At 33.8% G+C, this 17,761-nt stretch overlaps 1 protein-coding gene across 4 annotated transcripts in view; it reads left to right on the plus strand.

Moving 5' to 3' along the window:
• The window catches only part of NCKAP1 (NCK associated protein 1), a 102,812-nt gene extending 86,900 nt beyond the window's left edge, over positions 1–15,912 (plus strand). For 2 of the 4 annotated variants that reach the window (XM_067741279.1, XM_067741281.1), the window contains 8 exons: positions 1,903–1,985; positions 2,439–2,519; positions 4,724–4,817; positions 7,289–7,405; positions 7,999–8,108; positions 9,195–9,284; positions 12,804–12,898; positions 15,867–15,912. In XM_067741279.1, coding sequence (XP_067597380.1) covers positions 1,903–1,985; positions 2,439–2,519; positions 4,724–4,817; positions 7,289–7,405; positions 7,999–8,108; positions 9,195–9,284; positions 12,804–12,898; positions 15,867–15,897 — 701 coding nt within the window. In that variant the 3' untranslated portion in view covers positions 15,898–15,912. Of the gene's footprint in view, positions 1–1,902; positions 1,986–2,438; positions 2,520–4,723; positions 4,818–7,288; positions 7,406–7,998; positions 8,109–9,194; positions 9,285–10,317; positions 11,250–12,803; positions 12,899–15,866 lie in introns of those variants that run through there. The other 2 variants (XM_067741280.1, XM_067741282.1) reach the window with 1 other exon arrangement.
• Positions 15,913–17,761: the final 1,849 nt, after the last annotated feature.

A 17,761-nucleotide genomic window follows, 5' to 3' on the forward strand; every position in this document is an offset into this window, starting at 1 on the left:
AATTGGGAGACAACCTGAAATTAACTTTTAGTTTTTTGGAATTTCTGACTATGTGACTTGAGCACATTTATTTTATTTATTAAAACAGTAAGTTAAACAAGATTTCTTAATGTGAAGTTTCTCAGAACTTTTAATGTTATTGTGCATATTCAAGAGGAGGTTATAGCTATAGTCTTTGCAAACTTCATTAAATTCTGGGTAACATCGAAGTATATGATTATATCACACTACTTATTTTCTGATTGTTCACCTTATTCTCTGTATTCTTTTTTCTGGGTTTGCTGTCTTGTTTTTTGGACTGGAATGCCCTTTTGTTCTCACTCCTTTATGCCCATAAATTGGATGACATATTCTCAGAGAAATATTTTCTTTTACCCTCATTTCTTCTCTCATCTGGATAGTAACAACTTTCTAGTCTCATTTCTTGAATAACCATTTTATTGAACATCTTCTAGTCTTGTGGGTCTTAAGCACTCTGCTGAGTGCTATAGATAGATAAAAAGATAAGACTTTGCTCCTGTGGAATTTATATTTGTGCCTTACATGATTTTGTTAACACTTTTAATTCTCATCACATTTTGGCTTCTATTATGCCTTTCCATGTGTATTAATAAAAGATGCTTATGGTAAAGGTTTAAACAAACCACACAGGAGGTAGAAAGTCAAAACAAAATTCTTTCCAGTCCTACTTCTCAAAGGTTTAACTACAGTTAACGGTTTTCTGTACATCTGTCAAGAAATTTATTATGTATATACAAATATGTGTGTGTATATATGTATATACATATATATCTTCTCTCATATAAATAGGATCATATTTTCTTAGTTTTCTTGACAGTCCATTTAGACTGTTATTAAGGTCTAGATTATTATTTTGTTTATATTTGTTTCTTATATAGTACAATGACTTGTGTATGGGGAGTAATTCAATAAATTTTGGTTTTTTAAAATATGAAGGTATTGATCCTTCTAATTCTAATATCTCCTGGTTTTATTTAACCAAGTTTTGATATTGAATATAATAACAATAAATTTCAGAATAATGTTCTCTAACCAAAATGTAAGTGATCAAATCCATTCATAGTCTTCAGAAACCTGGTCTTACTGCTTATGATCTCAATAGTCATTTTTTGTTTCTGGACTCTCTAGATCTCAACTACTTAATTTAGCATCTCCAAGTTGCAGGGCCAGTTGATATTTTCTCTTTTTTTTTTGGCTGCGTCGGGTCTTAGTTGCAGCACACAGGATCTTCATTGAGCCATGCGGCATCTTTTGTTGCGGTGCGCTGGCTCCTCATTGTGTCACGTGGGCTTCCCTCTAGTTGTGGTGTGCAGGTTTTTTTCTCTGTAGTTGTGGCACGTGGTCTGCAGAGCACGCGGGCTCTTTCATTGAGGTGTGTGAGCTCAGTAGTTGTGGTGCGTGGGCTTAGTTGCCCGGAGGCGTGTGGGATCTTAGTTCCCCGACCAAGGATTGAACCCTCATCCCCTGCATTGGAAGGTGGTGGATTCTCTACTACTGGACCACCAGGGAAGTCCCGCCAGTTGATTTTTGAGGATCCACTCTGATCAACTTCTTCTTTTTCCCCTAGTCTCTCTCTCCTTCCTCCTATCACTACCATTAATGTGATAGGATTATACAGGTGGCTACTTGCATGACTGTTTCAGGATTCTGATGAACCATCTAAACCATTTTAAAGAACAGAGTGTACTCCACTGGAAGTAAACTATAATTTCCTAATTTTAACATCAGTTTTCAGTACCCTTGCCTCTTTAATCATTGGTTGTAATCAAATTGTTTTTAATTGTGCCTTTTATCATGGGGATTTTATGACTAAGAGTTTTCTCCATGGTTGAGAAAGAATCCAATTCACTCTCTTCTTTTCTCCCCTTCCTTCAAATTTAGCTGTTGACAGTGTCTTGAAGAGGATGACAATAATTGGTGTAATTTTATCCTTCCGATCATTGGCACAAGAAGCACTTAGAGATGTAAGAAACCATTACGAGTACATATCCTATAGCCAAATAATCCTTTTTAATTTCCCAGAAATTTAAAAGTAACTTTAAAAATTTATAGTTGGCAGTAATATAATTAAAATTCCAGTTTTCATAGTTTATATGAAATAAAGCATATAAAAATTATAGTTACTTAAACTCATTTTTTGTTTTGGTATTGAAATTTAGGGGATATAACTTGCCTGAATATTGTGCTACTTTTTCAACTTCTTTCTTCATTAGAGCATTTTCCATTTTGACTATACTTGGTTTGGCATCAAATACATTCCGTTTATGTGTATTGTAGTACTTCAGAAAATCACTTGAAAATAGACAAAGTAAAACAATTTTTATGCAAACTAGAAGTAATTGAATGGTAATATCTCATAAGTTTAGAGGTTGCTTTTTAAAAATAATTCTGCATTCTTAATTTGTTTTCCTGCCTAGGTCTTGTCCTACCACATTCCTTTTCTTGTCAGTTCAATTGAAGATTTCAAGGATCACATTCCAAGGGAAACTGATATGAAGGTAATAAAATTTCTATTTGGATTTTACAGTTTCTAAAATGACATATTTAACTTACATATGAAGTAAAATTAAGTAAATCCTAAGCTACTATAAAGTTTATATTTTAGAGTGATGGGTTAGCATGCTTGCCTTTGAAAATGCATCTTAGAGAGCTCAGCACCAAAATACTATATAGGCATTTTGAAAGTCAATCTTCCTTGATCACCTATAGCAATGTAAAATGGGTTAATATCAATCACCTTTTCCTTAAACTGATAGCTGTTTATACATGGTCATAAGCAGAATGAAAAAGATAAGCCAGAGCTTCCCTGGTGGCACAGTGGTTGAGAGTCCGCCTGCCGATGCAGGGGACACAGGTTCGTGCCCCAGTCTGGGAAGATCCCACATGCCGCGGAGCGGCTGGGCCCGTGAGCCGTGGCCGCTGAGCCTGCGCGTCTGGAGCCTATGCTCCGCAGTGGGAGAGGCCACAACAGTGAGAGGCCCGCGTACTGCAAAAAAAAAAAAGATAAGCCAGTGAAATGAGAGTTGTTTTGTTTTAAATAAAGCTAATTTCAATTTTTTAAAATTGATGTTAAAATCTTATAAAAGGATGTTAATTATAGGCTATAATTTTTTAAATTAGTATCCTGTTTTAAATAAATATAAGAAGGTTGGTAGCCTTACCAGAGTCCACAGGTTTTGTTTGTTTTGTAAATTTATTGATCATTTATTTATTAAATCAGCTACTGATTTAATCCCAGCAGATTTACCAGTGGTTACACATCTAATAAGTGACCTGTCATATCTATATTTTCTGAACTTTAATGTTTCTTGGAAAGATTATTTTCTGTTTTGCATATTTTGAAAAGCTCTGACTTGAAAAAGTTATTTCTAAACTTTTTGTATGGCGTTCAAGTCTCAAATTTATTTTTGAGGCTTATCTTCCATTACTTGTTCTATCCTTCTCTCTCTCTCTTTACTTTCTTACTCTATCCCTCTCTTCCATTGGGTCCTGTAAGATGACCAAATCTTGTTGTGTGCATTCTCACATTTTCTACTTTGTTCTCTAACTTATTCTTCCTGAAAATCCTGGCTTCTTCTATTTTTGCCTTTTGAAATGCTGCTCATCTTTTAATGCCTGATTCAGTTGCCATCTTCTAAGAAATATTGCTGGATCCCCAAGTGATCATTTCATCTCTTCTTTCTTTTTTTTTTTAGTATTACAGAGAACTTTTTGTTTGTTCATTGTAGAATTAAATATATTCTGCCCTGTATTATAGTTATGTTTTAACACTTAAATTTATACTAGATTGTAAACATTTGTTGTTGTAATATCAGGGCTAACCAATTATGTAGGTAGTTTTGTTTTTTTTTAAGTTTTGGCTGCGTTGGGTCTTCGTTGCTATGTGCTGGCTTTCTCTGATTGCGGTGAGCAGGGGCTACTCTTCGTTGCGTTGCACGAGCTTCTCATTGCAGTGCCTTCTCTTATTGCGGAGCACAGGCTCTAGGCGCACGGGCTTCAGTAGTTGTGGCACACCGGCTTAGTTGCTCTGCGGCATGTGGGATCTTCCCAGACCAGGGATCGAACCTGTATCCCCTGCATTGGCAGGTGAATTCTTAACCACTGTGGCACCAGGGAAGTCCCATGTAGGTAGTTTTTAACTGAGTTATTGAGCGGAGTATCCTTGAAATCCTTATGTGATACCAAAAGAAATTAGTCATTTGAAATTGCTTTATCAGGTTTTAAATTAGTACTCCTTTAAAAATCTATTATAATAAGTAATTTACTGTATTTATAGATACAATATGATTAGGCACTATAATTTTAAATTAGACAAGTATGGACATAAAACATAAGGCCGGTAATTTTGATTCACTTTTGTTCTTTTTTTCATATCTGTTGGTTTGATCTTGGTCTTACACTTATGCTTTGAAGAAAAATAATAGCTTTAGAATGATTCTGTTGGAATTGCCACAGAAAGTATAGAAGTTTTGTTTGGCTTAGTAGTGTCAAGTTATAATCAGCAGTGCACACACAAAATACTAAATCAGCTTGTTCAGTGTAGTTAGTTGTGCTGTAGTTCCTTCTATAGCCAAGTTTCTGAAATTCTCTAGTGTTCTTGTAGGCAGACTCTAATTTAAACACTATACTTTTTCTTACTAAAGTGAGATTTCTCAGAAATTTGTTAGAATATTTCTTACTCTATAATTCTTGTATTTTTTAGGTTGCAATGAATGTATATGAATTGTCATCAGCTGCTGGATTACCGTGTGAGATTGATCCTGCCTTGGTGGTAGCTCTTTCCTCACAAAAATCAGGTAAAATGCATTAGTAATTATGTAGTAGTCTTAGTAAATAACCAGGACAACACAGATATAGCTGTGATACTTATCTATTTGTTCAACTGCCTGCTTTATATCAAGGTTTTTTTTTGTTTGTCGTACATACAGATTAGATATTTAAGTCATAAGACTGTATGAGGTTATTAAGCCCATTTAGTGTGCAGAAATGAAGAGGATCAGAGTCTGAGTCCTGGTACACTCTCAAGTTTAAGAGTTCAGGGAGAAGGAAGAACTACTAAAAGATAAATTTGAGAAGGAAGGATCTGTGAAGGAGAAGAAAAACCAGGAAAGAATCGCTTCGAGGAGAGTGGAAAGGGAGTGATCAGCTATGTAGAATTAATACGTGTGACAAGAGCAATGTCAGTGAAGTCTTAGAGGCAAAAGGCTCATTAAAGAGGGCTTGGGAGAAAACAAATTAGAGATAATGAGTATAAAACAACTCTCTCACAGAGTTTTACTGTAAAAAGGGGAGCAAAGAAGTAAAATTATAGTAGCAGGAGGCAAGAGTAAAATCAAGAGAAGGATATTTTTCACATGGGGAAATAATAGCATTTGTGTGCTGATGGAGATGGTCTAATAGATAGAAGCATTGTTATCTAGAAAAGGGTGTCTTGGGAATTCCCTGGCAGTCTAGTGGTTAGGACTCAGCTGTTTCACTGCCAGGGCCAGGGTTCAATCCCTGCTTGGGAAACTAAGATCCCACAAGCTCCTGTGCAGCCAAACAAACAAATAGATAAAATGTATAGAAAAATAGAAAAGGGTGTCCTATATTAATTGGACTAGAGCTACTTACCATAAAGAGTCTGTGCATTATTATGTAATATTAAACGTTCAGAATATTTTAAAATCAGCCCTTTGAAATGTGGTACACAGAATTCTCTACATATTTCTAGATTTTTCTACAAAGTAAAAACATTTCATCTGCTTCTGGCACTAAAATACCTTCCCCTACTTCTTTGGATGTAACATGGTGTTTGACTGAGTTCATCAGTTCTTTTTTGATTTGACATTACTTTTGTTTCATCATTCGTGCAGTATGTTAATTATAGTTACATGGATAATTACTATAATTACTTGATTTGCCACAGCTATATTTTTCATAATCAGCCAGATTTTTTTTTCCCTGAAATATAGTTGATTTATAGTGTTGTGCCAATCTCTGCTGTACAGCAAAATGACTCAGTTATACACATACATTCTTTTTTTTATATTCTTTTCCATATGGTTTATCACAGGACATTGAATATAGTTCCCTGTGTTATACAGTAGGACCTTGTTGTTCATCCATCCTGTATATAATAGTTCACATCTGCTAATCCCACACTCCCAGTCCTTCCCTCCTCCACCCACCTCCCCCTTGGCAACCAGAAGTCTGTTTTCTATGTCTGTGAGTTTATTTCTGTTTTGTGGATAGGTTGATTTGTGCCATATTTTAGATTCCACATATAAGTGATATCATAAGGTATTTATCTTTCTCTTCCTGACTGACTTCACTTAGTTTAATAATCTCTAGTTACATCCGTGTTGCTGCAAGTGGCATTAATTTGTTCTTTTTTATGGCTGAGTAGTATTCCATTGTATATATGTACCACATCTTCTTTATCTATTATCTGTCGATGGACATTTAGGTTGTTTCCATGTTTTAGCTATTGTGGATAGTCATGACCAGCCAGATTTTTAAAATATATTCTGGCTCTTTTCTTATGTTCAATTCTTAGTTATATGTGTTGATAAATAGTAAGGTGACTAGAAGTTCCCAGGTACCCGATAAGTGAAGTACCTAGATAACCCACAGTTTTAGTATATGGATACAATAAATATTTTAGATAAATTATTTTACAATAAATATTTAAAACCTTAGGACAATACTAGTTGTATTCATTTATGACTGGTTTCTCCTGTCTTCTAAAATGGAGAAATTAGAAATCCAGTCTGCTTTCCACATTTATCTCTTTTTAATAGTACATTTCACTTATATCTATTTTAGAAAAAAAACTTAAGAGTTTTCTGGATGATTTTGCAGAGTAAGTTATGACATAATTTTCTATACTGAAACATAGAATTTTCCTATAAAGTAAGTTATTATTAGTTTTCAATTAGGAAATTTTAGGATTCCAGTAATTCTAAACATATTTTTAGTCCTGTAACTAAAACTGTATTTAGTTACAGGACTAATATTTTTAAATCTTACAGTTTAAAAAAATTTTTTTTTGCTTTATTGTTTTATTAGATGTCCTTGAAATATGCCTAAGGACTTGATAATAGCCAATAGTAATGTGTTTTATTTCTATTCATTCTATATGTCTTGTAACAAAATTGTAATCAGTTCTATAGAGACTCAGTAAAATACACAAGAATTAAAATATGCTTTTTCTGGTTTAGGTGATCAACTCTTAACTAATCTTGACAGAAATACCTTGACTTTATTTTTAATTTTTATCCCTTAGAAAACATAAGTCCAGAAGAAGAATATAAAATTGCCTGCCTCCTCATGGTCTTTGTGGCAGTTTCTTTGCCAACACTGGCCAGTAATGTGATGTCTCAGTATAGCCCTGCTATAGAAGGTAATAGTGGTTTAAAATTGTTTTGGCACTGGAAAAGTTATGAGTTTTGACATAGTAGGTACTTTTCAAGTAATTGATTTTTTTTTATAATAAAAAGTGGGTTAAGTTCTGCCGCTTACTAGTTGTATAACCTTGGATAGTCAGTTTTTCTTTTTCTAAGCCCCAGTTTCGTATACACATATGAAATGTGTATATGTGAGCCTGTGGGTGCCTGAATGTGTGTGTGGCAGGGGATGGTGAAGGGAGTATCCAACTCTTAGGATTATTTTAAGGATTGAATGAGGAAATATTTGTAAAGCAGCTAAGCACTTATTTTTTAAGTTTCCAAGACAATATAAAACTAATACATGGTTTCTTTTAGGGGGTTTTGAAAATGTGCCTGTTTAATATAGATATAATTATTTGTTGTTCTCTTCTACACTGTTCTTAAAAGCACTAGTTCTCATGAAAGTGAAGGGAGAGCAAGCAAGGCAGGTTATGATGCTTCAGCTCTGTTTTTAATCATGCCACTATTTATGTAGATTATGAAGTCATTAAAGATTTGATATTTTGGGGTCACACAGAAACCACAAACCCTATTTGCGCTTTCTCAGGGCACTGCAACAACATACACTGCTTGGCCAAAGCCATCAACCAGATCGCTGCAGCTTTGTTTACAATTCACAAGGGAAGCATTGAAGATCGGCTTAAAGAATTTCTGGCGGTGTGTATAATCAAACAAAACTCATGACAATTTTTAGAGAAAATTAAAAATCATAACTATGAAGTGTAACAGTAAATTCTCTTAATTAATTAATTAATTTTTGGAATAAGGAATAAGTAAAGACAGGGCATTGAAGTCAAGGAGCAGTTAGTTTAGCATTTTTTCCTTTGACTTAGAAGTCTCTCATTTCTAGAGCTCTGCAATGTGACTTTTTTTTCTAAGCTGATGTTTGGACTGCCCTAGAATTTTGCCTAGAGTTTGAAAGAGGAAAAAACAAAACAAAGGAAAATTGAGGCAAAAGATGAATGTATCCCTCTAAAAGGATGTGTTTTACTTATTTCCATTTATTTGGAGAAAGACTGTTAATGGAATCAAACTCAAAAGTAAGAATACTATTCACTGCCGAAAGAGGGTAGTAGTGCTAACTCTAGCCTCATGAAGTATAGCTTTTAGTTTCTGTGGTAGTGTAGCTCTTCCTTCCCTTTATCAACTTAACCTTTTTCATATTTTAATTAAAAGAAAGATGCAGTGTGGTATAAAGAACACTAGAATATTTGCTTCTTTTTAAGTTATAAATCCTGTTAGCTTTAAAAAAATTTTTTATTTTTAAAGTAAACGTAGTAGCAAACTAACTTGAGGACAAAATAACATCTATTTCAAAGAAAACGGTATTAAGAGTGAAAATTTTTCTTTTCATTTTCTTTATTTCCTTTATTTAAGATTTAATGTCTTAATCTCATTGTGGTCCTATTAACTCAAACTCAATGTGAAATTTTCTTCTTATTTGGGAATTAAGAAATATAGTTAATACAGTTACTGGGAAGAGAAAAAGCAATTTAAATCGTTTTTTAAAAAAAGACTTGTTCTGAAAAAAATCAGTTTTAAAAACCAATAAGAATATTTGATTACATTTATTACCTTTGTATCTGGTGTATACCTTAATAGCTCTTAAATTGTTGCTTGAATGTAAAGAGCCTAAGCTCACCTTATGATTGAAATGTGTTGCAAGTTGAAGCGTACTGAAAATAAATGGTGAACATTTATTTTAAAATACTTATTTATTTAAAATGTATGTACACTTTTAAGCTTGCATCCTCCAGTCTACTGAAAATTGGCCAGGAGACAGATAAAACAACAACAAGAAATAGAGAATCTGTTTATTTACTGCTAGATATGGTAAGTCTTATTTTAATTTTTGCTAACAACAAATAAGTTCCAGTCATTCCTGATAGTCTTTTCTTGATACTTCAGTCATTAAATTATAATAAGAGCTGATGTATTTTTTTTAAAACATCTTTATTGGAGTATAATTGCTTTACAATGGTGTGTTAGTTTCTGGTTTATAACAGTGGTGTATTTTTTTGACCATTTATATTCACTCCACCCAAGCCACACACTTTCTAATAATTGCTAAATAGACTGATACCGCTTGTACTTTACCATATGGTAATCACATCAGAAAACAACAGAATAAAAGATCACCATCACCTGTAGAGTATTCTTTTATGAATAGTTTTCAACCTATTGGGAAACACTCAGGCTTTATATTTTCCTAGTGTATCAGTTTGAACTCTTTTCCGAATTTTCTGTTTTTTGACTTCATCCCACCCATCTAATAACATTTCCTGTAATTTTCTGTGCCTCGTCAGTTCCTTCTCTTTACTGCCATGAAACCACCTGTGCTTGTTTCTACCATGTGATTCTTTCCTCACTTAGAATAATTTCCTTTATCTGCAGAGGTCTGTGTCTATCCTAATAATGATTCGGCATACCTCGTAGCTCGAATCTTTTTTCAGATAGACTTTCTTGATTACTTCGGCCTATGTTAACTTTTCTACTCTTTTGAACTCTCTGGAACTTAACAGCTTTCCACTTAATCATAGATGGTCTCATGTTTGATTTGGCTTTTTAGGTTAATGTTGGGTTCCAGTTAGACTTGATGATATGGACCACATTTTAAATGTGATATATTGTTGAGGGCAATGCAAGTGCTCAGTATTTCCTGTTGATTAATTGATTTAATTGAAAAGTAGTGATTTAAAATGTTTTGATAGCATACACTGTGGCACATTCGCATTTCAGATTTTAAAGTGAAAGGAAAACTTATGTCTGTTCCCAATAACGGCAATATAAAATTGTGCTTTACTAGTTGTCAGTAAATGTTCCCATTATAAATAAGTTGAATTGATGCATTTTTGGGATTTTTCAGATTGTGCAGGAATCCCCATTCCTGACAATGGATCTTTTGGAATCTTGTTTTCCTTATGTCTTGCTGAGAAATGCATACCATGCTGTCTACAAGCAAAGTGTTACATCTTCTGCATAAAATACCTACTTATTGAAGACAAGCACGCATTTTTGTTGCCTCGGTTTTACCTGTAAACTGTGGAACTATTTTACCTTAAGGCCTGAGAAACAGTTTCGTGGATTATAAATTTCTTTCATACAGTTGTGTTTTCTGATCATTGGTTTCTTAATATCGTTGTACTTCAGTATACTTGGTTGATTTAGGTTGCACATTCACTGAATTCACTGAAATTATTTCAATAATTTTAGAGTATCATTTGTTTGAAAAACATGCATTCTCTATGTTTTTGATATTTGATATGGAAAAAAAAACCTTTGCTTGTTTATTTCTGAAAAAGAATTGTATTTAGTGATTATTTTAGATAGTGATATTATAGCATTCATCTGTGTGTAAATTATTTCATATAGGGAAGAGTTCTGACCTGTACCTATTATGGTTCTTATTGAAAACAAAACTGGATGTGCATTTCTGTGATGTTATGAATACATTTCTACTTTATTTTGAAACATTTGCCAAACTAATTACTATAACACTGTATAACATTAAAAATGTTAAAGGACTGCTTAGCATTAGAAGCAGGCTGTGTCCCAAAATTCTAAAACAGCAGCAAATGTTGTTGCTTGTATAAAGCCTAATGATAATTTTTAGACTAATTTCCATGGTGCCCTGTTGGCATTAGCATTACCATTGAACCCTGCTGTATAATAAACAATCTTAGACATTTATCAACTGTTGATACAAATGTTAGTCCCTAACCACTTTTTATATGTTTTAAATTTTTGAAATTCAAGTGTACCTGCCATAACATAAAATAAACACTAGACTGTATCACATTTTGAATGATTTCTTTAATTTGGGATCCTCAGAAATTTACTCAGTAATATGAAAGTTTTCATTTAAACTTAGTTTAAAGTAAACTTTAATTTATTCTAGGAATGTCTAAGTAGCATGTTGATACCAGGTCACCTATTATAAGATTTGTTTAAATGTTTTGAAAAACATTCCGCTAGAAAAAATATTAAAATTAGAAAATAAAATTCCATAGCTTTTTGGGGGGGGGCGGGTGCGCTCCCCAGATCTTAGTTCTCTGACCAGGGATCAAACCCGCGCCCCCTGCAGTGGAAGTGTGGAGTCCCAACCACTGGACTGCCAGGGAAGTCCCTCCATAACATTTTTTTAAAATTAAGAGCTAAAATGAATCTTGTGTGCCATCAACTTGCTAATTTTATCTGTGAGCAAGTAGACAGATACATTTGAAAGATTGGGGGAAAAAATGGAATGATCATAGAATTAGTGAAAATGTTGAGAACTACTGCATCAGTCAGTAATGAATGGGAAAGACATAAAGGACCTATTGCTTGGCAGTTGTCACAGAGGGCAGAGCAGCTCATTTAGTTTGAAAACTAACCAGATGTTTTGCTCTTTGATTGGCATTGTAAAGACTGTTTCTCAACAGCTGTGTATCTGGATATCTTATAGAGCTTCTGTTGTTCACAGCTTCTTATGTATACACCCTGGTAACTCATGTTAAGATAAAAGAAAGCTCCTGTGAACTTAGTTACAATTTTTTGTTGTTCAGATACTGGGATGAAATTGAAGTGCCACAAGATTATCATATTTCTATTTTGTGTATGATTTCTCCAGTCTGTATTTAAAGCAGGGAATAGTTGTCACTATCTGTTGAAAATTTCCAGTGGTTCCATGAGGATTTTCTAAAAGGGAAGGAATTTTTAAATGGAATATTTTAAACTTGAAATAGCCTAAATACACAGGTAACAGTTGAAACTAAGATTAAGTGCTGTTTGCTTTGAAATATTAGGATCCTAGAGTGGTAATAACTTGTCGATAATGATATCCTCGGAGGTACAGTAGGCATTTGAGTATATACACTTTGACTGGGGTGATATGTTGAAGGGTATAAGGATGTACATAAGACATAATTTACCCCTCTTCGGGCCAAGAAAAAAATCGCTCTTTTATAGTCGTGTGAAGTTTACCTTGCCCCAGTTTTTTCTCATATATTCAAACTGACTGACTGACTGGTGTCCTGTGTGATTGCTTTTTGCAGAGTCTTTCTACCTCCAAAAAATAAATAAATTTAACATTTTTTAAAATAAAGTTAAAAGTAAATTGACTACTATTTTTAACATCTTGTTTTTCTTAACTTTCTTATTTTCTTCTGAATTTATACTACAACATACTGTTTTTATTTTCTCAACAGTGATGTCATCATACCATGTATGCTTGCCTGTAATCTACTTATTTCACTCAAGTAGAAAAGGGTCTTTGATATTTATATTCTTTTTAAAGCCTTCATATATACCATAACTAGTTTAAAAGATTCATCTGGATGAACATTTAGACAGATTTCTTCTTTTTCACTACAGGCGTACCTTGGAGATACTGTGGATTCAGTTCCAGACCACTACAATAAAAGTGCATACCACAATAAAGCAAGTCACACGAATTTTTTGGTTTCCCGGTACATATAAAAGTTATGTTTACACTGCACTGTAGTACATTAACTGTGAAATAGTATTATGTCTTAAAAAATGTACATCCTAAATTTAAAATGTTTCATTGCTAAAATAATGCTAACCATCATCTGATAATGCAGGGTTGCTACCAGCATTCATTATACAAAAAACTCAGGATTTGTGAAGTGTAGTACAGCGAAGCGCAATAAAATGAAGTATTCTTGTATTACAAATATATTGTATCTTAGTGAACTTGGACTGTTATCTCCTTAGGATAATTTCTCACCGGTAAAATTGCTTGGTGGAAGGGTATATACATTTTAAACTTTGATACCTATTAAATTTCCCTCCAATAAGATTATATCAGTTTTAGTCCTGCAATTGTGTGAGGATAATTTCCTCCTATAAGTAAACTATATACCAATTTTACTATTGTTGATGCATCTTTTCCTCCTTAAAAGATGAAACATAAATCTTGTTTTAATTTGCATACATTTGCTTATTAGTAAAGTGGAATATCTTTTTTTATGTTTACTGGTTTTTATTTAGTGAATTATTCATTTTCATTCTTTTTGTTGTTTTCAAGTGGAGTGGTCAAAAGATTTTCTCTTAAAATACTAATTGAACACATTTGCATGTATAAGATTTTTTAGTGCATGTATTTAGGATTGAAAACACCCCCATACAATGTTGAGTATAGTGATATGACTATTAAAATATACTAACAGTGCATAGTAATTAAAGTTAGTATACAGCTACTTTGATTACTGAATTTTAATTGACTTTTAGAGGTAGAAAACATTTATTTCCAAATCCAAGTTAAGAACAGTATTGATAAAAAAAGGGTATATACCTGTTAAAGACTGAAAAGATGTCCAGTTTAAATATATGAACTACAGAGTAGATTGAAATTATACCAAACTCTAATTCCTTAATTGTAAATTTATACTATTAAATAGGTGTTGTAAATGACATAATAAGCTAATTCCAAAAGCTGCCCTTTGTGTGTTTAGATACTGTATGTAGGAAACTATATACCAATTTTAACCTCATTTCTCAGAGATGTCATTTTGAAAGCTTTATCTTTCTCAAGTAAAAACATCTACCAATCAGAAAGTAAAAAGTTGTAAGGCTTTCCTTGCCTTTCATACTAATAGCCTGGTATACCTAATTTTCAAAAAAGAAAAAAATATTTTCCCCCGAAATTGATGTAATTAATACTAACCTTTTAAATTAGCAATAAAATAGCCAGGTAAAATAACACCCTCTAAAGTTAATTTGTAAAACTCTTTATATTTTAATATGCTTGCTAAAGTCACATTTGTATTACTCATTCCAGCCCAGACTTCATTTTTTTGGAAAGTTTTCCCATTTTACAAAATGTTTTGGAACCTAGGTAAAGTGGCCTTTTTGTTATTAAATATACAGAGGAAATAGAAATCTATACAATATATTATTTTAAATGTAATTAAGAAAGGAAATCACTGTCCTACCGGTCATTAATCCATCTTTATTTACTGTAATCATTACCTATTTAATAGATTGAACTAATGCAGGATCTCTGGTCACAAAGTGTCCTCTGTTCAGTCAGTTTGAGAGCAGATGTCTGAACTGTTGGAGATGAAAAAGATGTGTAAGATCTTGCCCCTGCCTTCCAGGAGCTTAGAGTGAACTTTGTACTGTTTTAGGTCATAATTTAGTCAGCTATTTATTCTGTTGTGCCAGTGTTGCCAGTTTCTTAAACTACCCCACCTCGCCCGCGATAGGAAAATATTAGAAGTTCACTGCCATAGGACTAGGGCTCTGGTATCTATTCAGGAGAAAAGACAGTTGGGAACTTAGAGGCAAGAGAAGGTTGGGTCCAGAAAAAAAACTCAAGAGCCTGGCTTTATGGGTTATAATTGGCACAGTGCTGTGCTGATAGCTGTGAGATGCAGTTGTGCGAGTGTTGGCTGGGTGAGATCAATTTAGTTTAAGCTAGCAATACACCTACCAAGTCTTTGTGTTTCCCCAGTTATTAAAACAGTACCTCAAGAGTTAAAAATGAGTTGTTCCTTCCTTTCTGCTAGACTCTCATGCCTTTTGTTTCTCCAACTTATCTCTTAATTTTTCCATCCTCTTTTCCAGAGGTAACCATGGAACTTGACACACGTGCTTCCCATGACTGCCATTCTGGATCTTCGAGTTATAGTCATTGTCACTCTTACTAATCATTTTCTTCTTTTCCGTTCATTCATTGATTCAGCAAATACTTATAGATGCTTGGGTATAAGGGTGAGCAAAATAAAGAAGGTTCCCCTTTACACTTAAGTTCACATTTTAATGATGGTAGACAGTAAAGGAGCAAACTTCTGATAGTGATGGGGAAATATCCAGGATGATGAACTGAGGAGTGGAAGAGAGTTGCTTGGGGGCAGTACTTTAGAAAGTGTCATCTGGGAAGGCCTCTGTAAGAGAAACATGAAGGATGAGAAGGAACCAGAAATGGACAGAACAGTGAAGGTAAAGGCCCAGAAGACAAGAATAAACTTGGCATATATGAGAAGTAGAAGTACACAAATTAGCATTTCTGTCAGAAGGAGCACTTGACAGAGCCTCATTTGGCTAGCTAGCGCTTTTCCTCTTTCTGGTTTACCTGTCTTCCTTTGTTCTTTGATTGTATATTAAGAGTTCACAGATCCAGTCAAGGTAGGTTGGTTGTAAAGAAGGAAATGAACTGAATTCACTGGTGCTGTGGCATTGATCTGAGAATGGTAAGGTCTATTACACACCACCAGGTTTTCTAAACCAAGCCCAAGTTCTGTCAGGCAGTGAACCTTAACATTCCAGTTAATTTATATGAAATCATGCCCACCCTTCTATTACAATGACTTGCCTTTGGGAGATTTCAGCTGTGCTATTTGTAAAGACTTGTGAATGAATAATCCTTAAAGTAGTGTAACTCCTTATATCTGTTCTTCATCTCTTTTATAGCCACTTGAGCATGAAGTATCATTTCATTTGATGGTCTTGGCCTGAATTTCCAAATAGACAACTTGCCCTCTTTTTCTAAAGGTATACCATGACTTCTGACTTTGGGGAAAAGAATCGGTTTGAAATTTTAAATGCTTTAGTCTTTAATGAGAAATGATTTTTGAGTTATTTGGTCCTGTTGAATGAAAAGGAAAAATATTTATCGACTCTGCTCTGGTTATTTTCAGAGCGGAAAGTTGCTTTAAATGTATTAAAATTGCATTCTTCCTTGTATGAACCAAACTTTCCATACACGTTGCTGTAGTTAACATTTCAAGCATGCCTAACTGAAATGTTTCATTTCCAAGAAAAGTTTTCATTTCATTTTGACCTGAAAATAACAAAATAAGATAAATTAGCAATCTAAAGTCAGGATCCTAGCCATAGAGGGCCATATCTCATTTCTGATTAAGTGCACCCACTTGACCCTTAGCTTTCTACTTCTTTCTCTTCGGAAGTAAGATGGATGGACAAGTCTTGGTGTAGGCTCTGGTCAACCTCTTACATGAGGTTCACAAACCTGGAAAGTGGGTAAGCTGGAGATAGGGTATGCAACCTTGCTGACTGCCATGTCTTAACTGTGGTATATGGCTGAGTCACATTTATAGTGCACATATTGACCAAATGCTCAATGGTTGATTCTTGAAATTAATATTTGGCCAAGGCCTAAGTTGAAAAGTACCATCATAGTATACAAGTTCTAAAATACATGAATTAATTTTATTCAAAAATTATAGTTTTATTACATCAATTATATTTTAAAATTTTAGTGTAGTTCAGAATCATTAATTTCTCACTTTTTTCAACTTCTCAATTGCTCCCACACTCAATGTTAAACTACTTATTTAAGGTATTAAGTAGTTACTTTCAAGTGTAGAGCAGAGACCAACTCATGATGAAGTTTCTATCAAATCATTTGCTTTTTCTCCATTAGTAAGTTAAAAGGTATTTCCTCTTTAACTCCTGGATTTAAAGTTTTGGGGGTCAGTGGTGATGATACAGTTTTATTAAAGTATTCTCACTAACTGAAACCTTATGCACAATTGGATAAAGTTTTCAGAAACCTAAGATATGTTGCCCTTGTTTATTTTTTTTTCTAATGTTTTTGCAGGGATTTACTGCATCACACATTTGCTTGAGAAAACAATTGTCAGTAAATGTTGGTTCTAGAAATCTGGCACTGGAGTGATGTGACTGGCTCTCAAGATAAAAATATTGCTTCTGAATTTCAAGTTGCATATCATTTTTAGTTGCGTGTATGCACACCAATTTCAGCATCTTCCCTGCAGTAGAAGGAGAAACTTTACAGCAAGCATCATGTAAGAAATACTTGCATTCTAAAGGCACATTCACACTTAAACTGGTGGATAGATTTCGACATGTTAAGCACATAGGGAGATTTTCACTCCCAAGTTACATCTAAAATGTTTATTTGAAAGTGAACATTCAATGATTAATTATAAATCAAGATGCCATACTAATTAGGTATGACCATAACCTATGTAATCACATAGTCATTGATTATACACAAGCTGTGGGTGCCAGAAAGCAATCTGAAGTAGGCATTCAACTGTTAAACCTTGCAAAGGCTGAAGTTGAGGAGCAGATAATGTACAAGTTCCCAGGCTGAAGCTGAGCTTCAGTTCATTCCTAGTTCTTACCTTCAGCCAAAACGTACAAGGATCCTTGTATGCAGCATGAAGCAAGGCCCAGCTGGCAGAACTTGAGGCGGCAATGAAGAGAAAATTTGACATTGACATTTTTTTTTTTTACATCTTTATTGGAGTATAATTGCTTTACAATGGTGTGTTAGTTTCTGCTTGTAACAAAGTGAATCAGTTATACATATACATATG

Source organism: Pseudorca crassidens, chromosome 6 (assembly GCF_039906515.1).
Source record: "Pseudorca crassidens isolate mPseCra1 chromosome 6, mPseCra1.hap1, whole genome shotgun sequence".
Classification (NCBI taxonomy): domain Eukaryota; kingdom Metazoa; phylum Chordata; class Mammalia; order Artiodactyla; family Delphinidae; genus Pseudorca; species Pseudorca crassidens.